This window comes from Opisthorchis viverrini (genome assembly GCF_000715545.1).
Source record: "Opisthorchis viverrini unplaced genomic scaffold opera_v5_93, whole genome shotgun sequence".
NCBI lineage: Eukaryota > Metazoa > Platyhelminthes > Trematoda > Opisthorchiida > Opisthorchiidae > Opisthorchis > Opisthorchis viverrini.
Window position 1 is genome coordinate 612838 of NW_008751750.1, and position 10967 is coordinate 623804.

Here is a 10967-nt window from a genome sequence, read left to right on the forward strand (position 1 = left end):
TAGAATATCATAAACGAGAGATTCAGTTGAGTCTCTCGTGAAAACCGAACTGATCTGCAAATGAGTGTATTTCTCGAAAACAGTGCAGTCTGTGTTCAAGCAGATTATAAGGTTGACGGAAACTCGAGGACTGCGCCTACCTCATGAGCCCCAAGAATGGCGAAACCGGTCTTGGGCTGTCGAGGAGTTTTCAGCAACCTTGTGAGTAGTTTCCTTTATCATTGAACTATCTTTTTATGTCATAGGCGCGTGTGAAAGTTTGAGGCTTCAAATGCCTGTTTGCTAGGGCTGCACGGTAAATTCCGAAAGGGAGATCCGGGACTGGGTTTATCTATAAATTTCAGGTTTAGTCTTACCTCAAACCATAGAGATTTGTAGTAAAAAATGCCGCATATTCACCCGCCACTTTTCTACTGACGAAGAATTTGGTTGAGATATTTTCATGAATGCGGCCGGAACCGTCTCTTTGTCCGGGCTCCTTATAATTCACTCATCAGAAGTACACCTTCCGGTGTCATCTTGTGCATGAGCAGTTTAAAGCAGACAGGTAAGTCCGGGAATATGGTCTCTACTTATCCGTCCAACAGATGAAAAAAACCTAAAAAATCTTCTTGTAGGTGTGTCAAGCCCACCCGCGTTTGACAGTAGGAAGCCACAGGAATGACTGATTCCTTTTTTCCCAGAGAGTAAGTTATGAATTCATCATTTGACTGTCCTCTGTGGTTTATCTTTGCAACGCGATTTTAGCGAATTCCTCACACAAATTATTTAGCTGCAGTTGACAGCTGAAGGTCAACACGCGCATGATTTTAACTACAAACGAGGTGCTTTCGAAACCCATTCATCGAGTAGAAGACGGCAAACTGTACCCGGATGCATACACCCTCCTATCCACAAAGTAGACGATATTGAAGACATGGTTGCCGACATAATCGGTGAGTGACGACGATTTTACCGGAATCATTTATACCAACAACGTTGAGCACGTCACCGATTTCACAAGGTGCTTTGAGTGTGTGTTGTGCGCTCACAGCTTGATCAACAAGAACGGAAGAAAGTTGTTTGGATGTTCACGTCAACATTCTAAGGTAGCTTTTCTCTCCAGGAATCGCGTTATTCATCCCCTTTATGAAAGTTTTAACTTTTAAGGGTCCACTTTAAAGAAGAGGACGTATTTCACTACTTGCCCATCGAAAAGTCACTTAAACAATTCGCTTTCAAGCTTCCTAGTAGAATATAAAGTAATACCGACTGCCTTCGCTACCACATGGCTTGCTTACTAAACCAAGTAAATACTACTACCTTAAATAGTGCCCCCGATAAGTAAATAATCTGCTGAAGGCTAAATATTCGTCAAAACAGCCTAATGGAAAACAGTGTCAAATCCTTCTTGTTAAGATGACCCATTGTCGTACTTGCTGTTTGGGGGTGTGGATGCCAACTTACGTGCTAATATAACACTAAGCACTTTTCAAATTAAACCATATCTTAGGGAAATACACTCATTTGCAACCCAACTGGAACCCAGCTGAACCTCTCGTTTATGGGGAGAGCGGTGGTGGGGTGTCGGACGATTTTCAGCGACCTTATGATTAGGGTACTACGAAACCGTATATTCTTCTTGCTTATTTCATTACACATTCTGACACACTGACACTGTGTGACGAAAGCGGGCGCATTTGGAGGCAAATTCTTCAAGTGACGTAATGAATACTGACGTCAGGCACCTGTGCTCAATATATTCACGTCAAATTCATGTCATCATTTACTGATCAACTTAAGTATTCAGGCATATCCACTTCTCTATGACTATCTGCTTCCCACGTAGCTTTCGTCAGACTCTGGTAGCCAACCATCCGTGTTTTTCGAAAGAACGTCATAGTGTTCAGTGTCCTGGGTTAAAGTAATTGTGCTCCCTGAGGTGGCCGCAACAAGAGATTGATAATTAACTAACTTACATGTTCACATTCCACCTTCGGAGCTCCCAGTATCTCACCCAACCGGTGTTCCCCTTCATCCAAGAAACTTTGCAATTTAGGTGGCGTGGTCTTACGAACATCCAACGCAGACTTGCAAGGGGCGAAGTATGCTTCCAAGTCGGTGAACCTGTGCTTCGTCGCGTCCACCTGCGCTGTTACCGTGGTTCGCATCACAAGCTCTTCCACGGGTTCTCGGAAGCTTCGAGCTCAGTTGAAGGTTCGGGATCTGACTGTGTTGTGTCATGCACAAACGTTCGGGGTTCGGCAACAACCGGCTGCTGAATCTGCAACAAAAAATGGAGACCGACGAAAAGACGCCGATAAAATAGAATAGCTAAATATCGACAAGTATTGTACTCACGCAGAAAAATAGATGAAGGGCATAGAAGGGAAGCATAGAAAGTCTGCACCGGGCGCAGAAAAGTGGGGACAGGTTTTGAGAGTTGAGAAATCTGTACCAAGCTTACATCTCACCAGGCAGTTTGGCTGCCGTGGTTGTTTGTCCCAGTTTGGTCGGTTAACGACACGATATGTCACTAGTGCATGGGTGGGAGAATAAGCTTGTAGACGAAACAGTGTAGAACGAAGGAAGTAATAGACTACTGAAACGGACACACCGGAAGTACCGCAGAATCACGAGTGACTGACACAATGTACCGACGGGAGCCATCATCCGTGGAAAAAAGCTGTTATATCACTATGCAAAATCCGCGCAACAGCTTCTAAAGGAAGTTCCCAGAGTTGGTAGATAAACGCGCAATCGAAGTCGACCACAAACCCCGGTTGAACACCATAAAGTTGTTTGAGCGCCTTAAACCAGGCGTTTCGGCCTGTTAACTGTCTTATGTATCACTGTCACCTGCAGTGTACTACTCACTATTCGAACAAAACTGTAATACGCCATTTACGGAGGATGTAAGCTCGTCCAAAGTGAACATGCAAGCGTATTTTACTATAAGAAAACGTTGTTCCAGACGGTTAGAGCGGCGGCACTGTCAACTTTTGGTACTGCTTAAGAACACAATGTTCGGCGAACAAAACTCCTTGTGGAATACACATCCAGTCGCAAACGGAGCATCAGTTGGATTTCTAAAAGTTCAACTAGAACGATCTGGGGTGCGTTTTTCTAGGACCTGTTGTGGGAATCCAACCAGTGCTTCGCTAGTTACTCGGTATAAATCACTTGGAGTTTAAAAAAAAAACAGAACGGGATTGAACAAGTTTATTCGTCGCGGTAACGTCATGTACTACTGGGCTTGTGGTCTATGTTTTGCGTGATGATCGACATTCGTGACCAGATGCATGGGACGCTATTAAGCACTATGGCAGTGACCACCAATCCATTTATTGTGGTTTTATGGTCATGTGACCTACTTTGTTTGAGGGAACTACATGTGGTTCGGCTGAGAACACATTCATTGACGTTACTGTTCAGTGGAGGTGAATCGCATGATGGTTAGTATTGGCTTGGTGATGACAAACTTTCTCGGGGTATTTCTGATCAGTCGTCAAGACCTAGGACTCCGGAGTTGGCCAGCCAAAGAATGTCCTTATAGTAAGGCACAAAAGTTCTATGATGTAACCGATACTAAGTATAGGCATTGGAGAATTCATACCAATCAAAATAAATAAAATGACTACAATCTCCTTAATAAATGCGGTGAGCAAAGTTGTCCTCTGCAGGCGTCATCAATTGAATCATCCTACTGGTTTAAATACTTCTGCCTGTGACTAGTGAAGTGCTTGGAAATTCAGACGCATCCACAGTTGGTATGACTCGATCCGTTTGCCCGTTATGAGGGAATCCGTTTGGGGAGACGATCAACAGTGGTCCTTCCAATGTTATAGAAAATATCATTGAGAATAAGAAGAAAGGAATATAGACAAACAGATTTTCTGGGGTCTCCACGGTTTCAAAGCTGTAATGCTGATAGAAAATAGAATTTGTGAAAGCCATTTTGAATGTCTTTGACTGTCAATTATGCACAAGGTATAATGTAAGATGTTTTGAAGCGCATATTCATGGTGAAATGGGATTATTGCTATCTGGATCTTTGGTGGAGATCAGTCAGACGGGTAACGGACAGCAACACGCTGCGTTTTCCTCAGCCAGAAGGGCGCTACACCGTAACATGACTGTTTCGTCACTGGTTTGCACTGGCCGTGATAATGTACTGGCGATGGATGCAGGTGATTACTCGCATACGTGACAGAAACACGTGATTTGATCTTGTTGGTTGGTTGCATCGATTTTCGGGAATTTGCACTGCAGTGACGGCGTGAACGGTCGCCCGAAATGCACCCATGTGGTTCAGCTGATCACTGGCTACGCCCGCCAAGGAGAGTTGTAGACTTGTATAACGGGTGCAGTTGAAAACAAACTATAGCTGTAGGTCTCAACCAATCGTTGGAAAGAATGTTTTAACCTTCTTACGGTTGCTACAAGCAGGAGAAATTGACACCAAATGTTGCGCCGTCGGTCGGTCGTTCAATTTCATGTGCATTCCAATACTATTTTGAGCGTCCTGGTTTTAATGCATCCCCAAGGGATACGTTTGCTATATTTCATTTAGATGTACATCAATGCCATTAGCTGGTCCAAAAATAGAAAGAAAAAAGTAAATGTGTATAAGTCAGATCATATCAAGTATATGCAGGCTAGGACCTTCGGCTGAGAAAGAGCGAAGAACACATCGAAAATGACGAATGCTTATCCAACTTACTCATGTCCTGAAAAAAACTCAAGCACGAATCAGCAAATAGCAACTTACCCGCTACTGAGAAGTAGGACAGGATCTGACGTCTACCTAAATACCGCAACAGAATCACCGAGGCAGACATTAGACCTTCGGGGGATTGTTTTGAAGAGGTAAAATGACCGATTTTAGGGTATACGGAAGTCTTTATAGATAGGATACGAATCCCGTTATCTGTGAAGTATCCCCGTTTCTCTGCAACACGGAGCACACCACTGGGAAATTCCAGTGACTCGCGGTCGCTAGAATAATTGATCCACGACATGTGGAAGTACACGTGCTATATTATACCATATTTGGTTTTATGAGCAAATCTACTGATCACCTTCAATTTGGGGTGTTTAGCGATTGGTCGAAATGAAGAGCTGAATCTCAACTTAACACAATTGCTGGCAGAGTGCTAGTGAGTGACAGAAACTATATGATGTTTGGCTTTATAGTGAGCAGGAACGGTGCAAAGAGTTTCTCGATCCGGGTCAGTCAGGCAGTCTAATTCTCCCAATTGAATGAATGACTGCTTAAGCACAAAGAAACTGACAGGTCGTTTTGATTGAAGGAAGGAGGCCTTTGCTGCGAGGTTAGTTATTAGAAAATGCCAACTTAAGAGTTTCAGACTATTGAACAGGGGAGCAAAACTCTCATATGCATCTTGTTTACAAAAACTGAATGTGCATCTTCTCTTTGAACGCGTCTTTCTGAACTTTCCTGGATATTCATTGACTGTTGCTCAAATCCAAGCGAATGCTACGAAGCGACTCCACAAATTCCGCAATAGACCTCACTTTTCAAGAGACGCAAGGGGGATTTACAAGAAAACACTACCTGCATGCCTCTTCCATCAGTAGTATCACCGTTACATTGGTAGTGCCTGATCAGCAGTAACAAATACAAAGAAGAGTATCATTTGGCGCTCCAGTTTGCTTAGATGTTTTTGCCTGATTTCTATTGCTTGCAGCTACTTCGTGCCTACTACCAGTTCACGGGTCGTGTAAGTAAGATCTGGGGAGTTGTTTTTGAAGCCTTAGCCACTGGTCACACTTACATTGTGCCGGCACGAAGTTAGTGGACAGGCATGGAGATTCGGAAGATGGAATGAAGAGAAACGTTCACGAAGCTTTGGGATTGCTTCCAATGGGCATGTCGTTTAACACTAAATTCGACTTTGCCTTAAGAGAAATCACACCTACCGAAGTTTTTCTGAGAGGGACGTTAGGAACGCTCAGATGAAACAAATCGCCAGGTGTAACATAACGACAATTTCAAGTCTGCACTGGTGTCCGTGAATCCAGCTGGGCGTCTTTTGTTAGTAAGCGCAACTATTACCACAACTCCGGGTCTTGCGACATTCCAGGTATATGGGACAGCAAAATATTTTTGGAAACTCCTGCAGTAATGATCCTGTCTATGACTATATTATGACTATATTGTCACTGGACACTGTTAGGCATATTTGATTTCCCAATGCAGCTACTGAGGTCACTGAAAAGTGATGCGCCGAAATATCTGCCTTTCGGCTGCGCACGAACATCGGTCGAGTCACTCAGTCTGGACGACACAGGCTGAAAATTTGAGTGTCAAGAGTGAAAAAATAAGTGAATCCACTTCCAAGACCCTGAGCGAAATGGCCTTGGTCGACTTTTATGAAGACCTTTAGCATGCCGAATGGTGGCTTTTATCCACGCCCGTTTTACTGCAAGATACATATACTAGTCAGGGATTTGAAGTTTTATCGCCAGGATGAGAAAAGGCTATATGTCATTCATAAGGAGGAGCCGCCTTATGAGAAGAGTTTAGGTATTCAATACTGAGTTGGCGCAACCTGCACGCTATTAAATGTTCTGCGTAGCGGCTGACCAGTATATTTTATTCAGTAAATAAAAAGATATGTGTAAACAATAACAAAGTATATTTTCATAGCCGAATTTTCCAAAATACTGTAAAATGGCGCCATGATTCCGATCGAAATTGAGGAAGTTTGAATAACTGTTTTACCATTCAACTCTGCTTTTATGCCGCCGCACACATGCTTGTGTTGGTCGGAAACATGCTAATCAGGTGGAAATCGCCAAAATGGTCACCAAATCCAAGCCTCTGACACCGGGAGGGTTGACGATTTCCACTTGATTAGTCTGCTTATTTTTCTCCTATTCCCTGATTCTGCTGTGAACTTCCCTAGCCGTCAGTACTATTTAAACCAAATTGAAGTATATAACAAAATTTGGGGTAGCCAATAACCGGTTAGATTAATTAGACATCAAGTACGAAGGATGTAGTTTTGGTGGTGGTGGACGCCAACAGGAAATGAATTGGGATTGCTGTTATTCCATATGAACCATGGAATTTGGAGGTCTTTCGAAGAGTTCTAAAATCATTTAAAATAAGAGTAGTTTCCCAGAAGGAAAGCACTCTGCGCTCTGCACTGCTGCAATTGCAGGATCGTCTCTCGGTGAGTAGAACCATAGATTGTGTCTACAAAATTAAATTCAACAACTGAAACAAGGCCTGTATGAGACAACCGATAGGAACCTTCACTCCAGAACCGGAGAGAAAAGGAGAGGCATGAACAGACCGCCGAGAAATCCAAATGAATAACGAGCAGTACTGAAAGATTCAGAAATGGCGCACCATACATTGGAAACAGGACACGAAATAAATTTGGGAAATTTTGAGGTTTTGACGTGGGAACAGAATCTGATGGCCGAGGCGCTGGAATTCGCTAAATGTAAATAAAAAAGCGCAGAATTGGCAAACGTGTGGAGAACGGTTTTAGGTCAGTTGAACTGACACTTGTTGGTGTGCGTTTATCGGAAAAAAGAGTCATCAACAAAAGTAGCATAGATCCCCAGTGGACTTAATCTCATCCACTTTTAGCCCAACTCCAAATAAATTGTCGTGACACTTACAAGCCAAAGCTGAATCATCGATTGAAGCACAATGAACCGTATGATTAAGGAATTAAACCCGATCAAAAGTAATTCGAAAAATTCCTCCAACTCAACCCATAATCAACCGCACTAACCGACAAGACCTTTTAACTGACATCCAACACTGATATAGTGTGCCAATCTGAAGAGACCTTACTGATCTTTTCTCTGTCTGGCTTAAAAACCTGGCCATTTTGGTAACCTGCTCATTTGTCCCGATGAAGGTTTTGTGTCAAAAGCGAAACGTCTCCCAGTTAAAAACTACCAACTGTTTACCATTCCCTTCTAAAACGATGGGGTTTCCATTGGTTTCAGACTTGCTCCAATTGATTGGAAACATTTACGTGAGTGAATTCGATAGCTCAACTTGGTCTCTATGTAGCGATTGCTCCTGTTTCGACGGGTGTTTGGTTTACCATTGATTGCAGTTCTTCATCGGAAAGTGTAAGCGGACGATCACGTCCTTTTCATCAGAAGCATGGCCTTATGGTTGGGCTCGTAATGGGAAATATTATATTAGTTTTTCTGAGACAACAAGTGGACTATACTTGATACAAAGTTTGTGACATGCAGTGCTACTTAAAAACTAAGAAAAGCACAGCTCGATTTTGACTTCTTCAAGTGGTTTTCTGAACGAATCCTATCAACCGATTTTCTCTTGCTTAATAACCACTTTGGCCTTAGTTGACGGCATGGGATTGCACCCAACCTGACATTCCTATTTACATCTTCACCTATATCGCGTGTACTTTTTACGTGTAACACAGTGGAAGCAAATCTCGGTTTGCGATTCACAGTTGTGCTTTAGCTTCATTTTGCTGACCCCTTCTTAAGGACAAGATGTTGACTGACTTCAGGTAACAGTTGTTTCGTGTTGTCTGAGTGCCTCCCAACCGAAATATATTATCACCTCAGTCACGAGGGTATTTCAAATTGTTCTAAACATACGCAGTTGAATACTGCTTGCCTGTCTTGTCTCTGAACTTTTGCTAGTCAAGACATGGAGGAAGCGGTTGAATCCTTAATATTCACCTCACAGGCCGAAAGTGGTTACAAAGACATACTCTTCTGGAAGTTAAAGAGAAGTCTAAAGGGTTTACCAAACCCTCCTGAGACCTAAGTATTCAGTTTACGCAGATCAGTTTTGTACAGTATGACAACGTCTTTTATATTTGCTACGACTGCAAGGTGTTTGCTGATCGGAGTCTGGCCTATGGCGTATTTTTGGCTTACTTGATTTGAACCGGTTTTCGTATCGTTCTGCTGCACGGTAACGTCTTTGTTCCAATCCCAGTCTGGATTATTTTCCCACAACCGCTGACCGGTGTGTGGTATGCCTCGCAGGAACAGAATTGTTACGATGATCAATAAAATGATCTCAGCGCATATGCATAGCGTCAAGTTTACATGCCGCGTCCACAATATTTTAGAGCAATTTTTGGGAGCAAAAGAAATAACCCAAAAAACGCATGACAGCCAAAAAAACTCCACTTAACAGGACAGATTACCAATGAACCGAAAAGTTGTAATAATTTGGAGAACAGGCATAGCAGTTTTTGGGGACCGACTAACTCTTCTATTAAGACAGTTTAATCTATTTTATATTTGGTTCATTATCGATCGGTACCCGTTTGACTGGTGTTCAGTCTAAATTACTTGTCGTCCGTCCACGCGTTTGTGAACCCGGCGTAAAACTAATTAATGAGCGTGAATCGGGAAACGGCACGTAAATATTTGTGCAAGTAAACGGGACTATTGTTGTTTTGCCACAACTACACAACGTGGCATGTAAGATGGACAGCTTAGGTAATTAACCGCGACTTCAATTAGACCTAGTACAGACACTGTCATTACTATTACCTTTACAATTACCAGTTACAATTGTCAATACAACAAAGCCATAAAATAATCCAGTTAATTTTGGGGTTGGATTCTGCTAGATGGGATCACAAGCACGGCAGAGAGAGAAGTATTTATTTTTCGTTATTTTCTCGTTCCATTCGTTGTCGAATTCGATATCATCCAATAACGGGTTGGTTATACATAGCACCCCATCCTCGTAGTTCTTCTTTATCCAAAATGGCGATCTGATTTGTCGATGGAAAGAACCACACACTTTGCGAATTATTCACCTATCAGGGCGCTTGAGTTGATTTTAGTATGAGATACCTCAACATTCATACAATCTCAGAAGCCTTCCTTGTTTCTACAACTGAGCCTGAATGTAAACGTTATAGTTCCAAAGTGAAACTGAGTTGTAGCTTCCCAATCGTTAGTATTGAAAAACCATTCTATTTTTTATGTCCATGTTTGTGGGGGTAAGTGGATGCCACACAATTTTCGAAAATCAGCAGGAGCGGATCTACTCGTAGACTGTTTGTTTCTTTTCTGTACTGACTTCGTCTGTACTACAGCAGGGAGAAAAAATGCACGCTGACGTTCTCTCATAAACAGAATATCTTCAAGTAAACAGTCGGTGCCAATCGATAGCAACATAATGTTGCGCCTAATTTCTAGAATGGGTGATTTACGTTCATCTAACGGGTATCACCGCAAACGTTTTCCGTAAACGCGGCCAGTCGAACGACATCCAGCGAAACGCTCGGAAGAGTACTACTGTTGATAGAGACACCTCGTAACAGGGCTGGCTGAATGCAGCAGGAACAACTTACTGGTCTTTCCAAACAGAATTTTTCATACAGGCAAATTTTCATGATCATTTAGATCCGCCTTCACAATTGTTCCATTGGTGTATTCGTGTTGCACAAGGTTTAACACCAAGTCAACAAGGCAAACAGCAGTAAGTCCATATTCAAACTTAGGATGGATTCCGTCTGCCAACTGCATGATGGTTAACTGGAATAATTATGTGGCCGTTACGGCCGACTGGTCCTTTGTGCATTCATCATACATGTCTATATATATATATATNTATGACTATCGCATCAAAAAACATTCCAGTTAACACACACAACAGCAATACCGCCGCAACAAAAACAGCACTGGTTTCCCCATTCCACATTCATTGTTATCTTCTTACAGGCATACATCGGCGAATAATTATGCTTTTCATCGAGGAAACTATTGAAGCTCTCCAATGTAAGACAATAACAAAATCCAATCGAATTGAAATGTGTGCTTATTTACAAAGCTTCATATCTTGCAGCCGATTAAATAAACAAAGTGAAGGGGGCTTGAACGCACCAAACTATTATAGGCGTCATCAAGATCCTACTTTTGACATGTGGAACCCCCCTCCGGAAAGGACCACGAAAAATGAGACAGAAAAAGGACGACAGGCTACTTAC

At 42.5% G+C, this 10967-nt stretch overlaps 1 protein-coding gene across 1 annotated transcript; it reads right to left on the reverse strand.

Annotated features, from left to right (window-relative positions):
• Nucleotides 1-1809: 1809 nt before the first annotated feature.
• On the reverse strand, nt 1810-5000 carry T265_05162 (hypothetical protein; the record flags this gene model as incomplete). Its single annotated transcript, XM_009170094.1, has 3 exons — nt 1810-1916; nt 1955-2131; nt 4751-5000. 3 exons carry the CDS (start codon nt 4998-5000, stop codon nt 1810-1812), a joined length of 534 nt encoding a protein of 177 aa, XP_009168358.1.
• Between the last annotated feature and the right edge of the window lie 5967 nt (nt 5001-10967).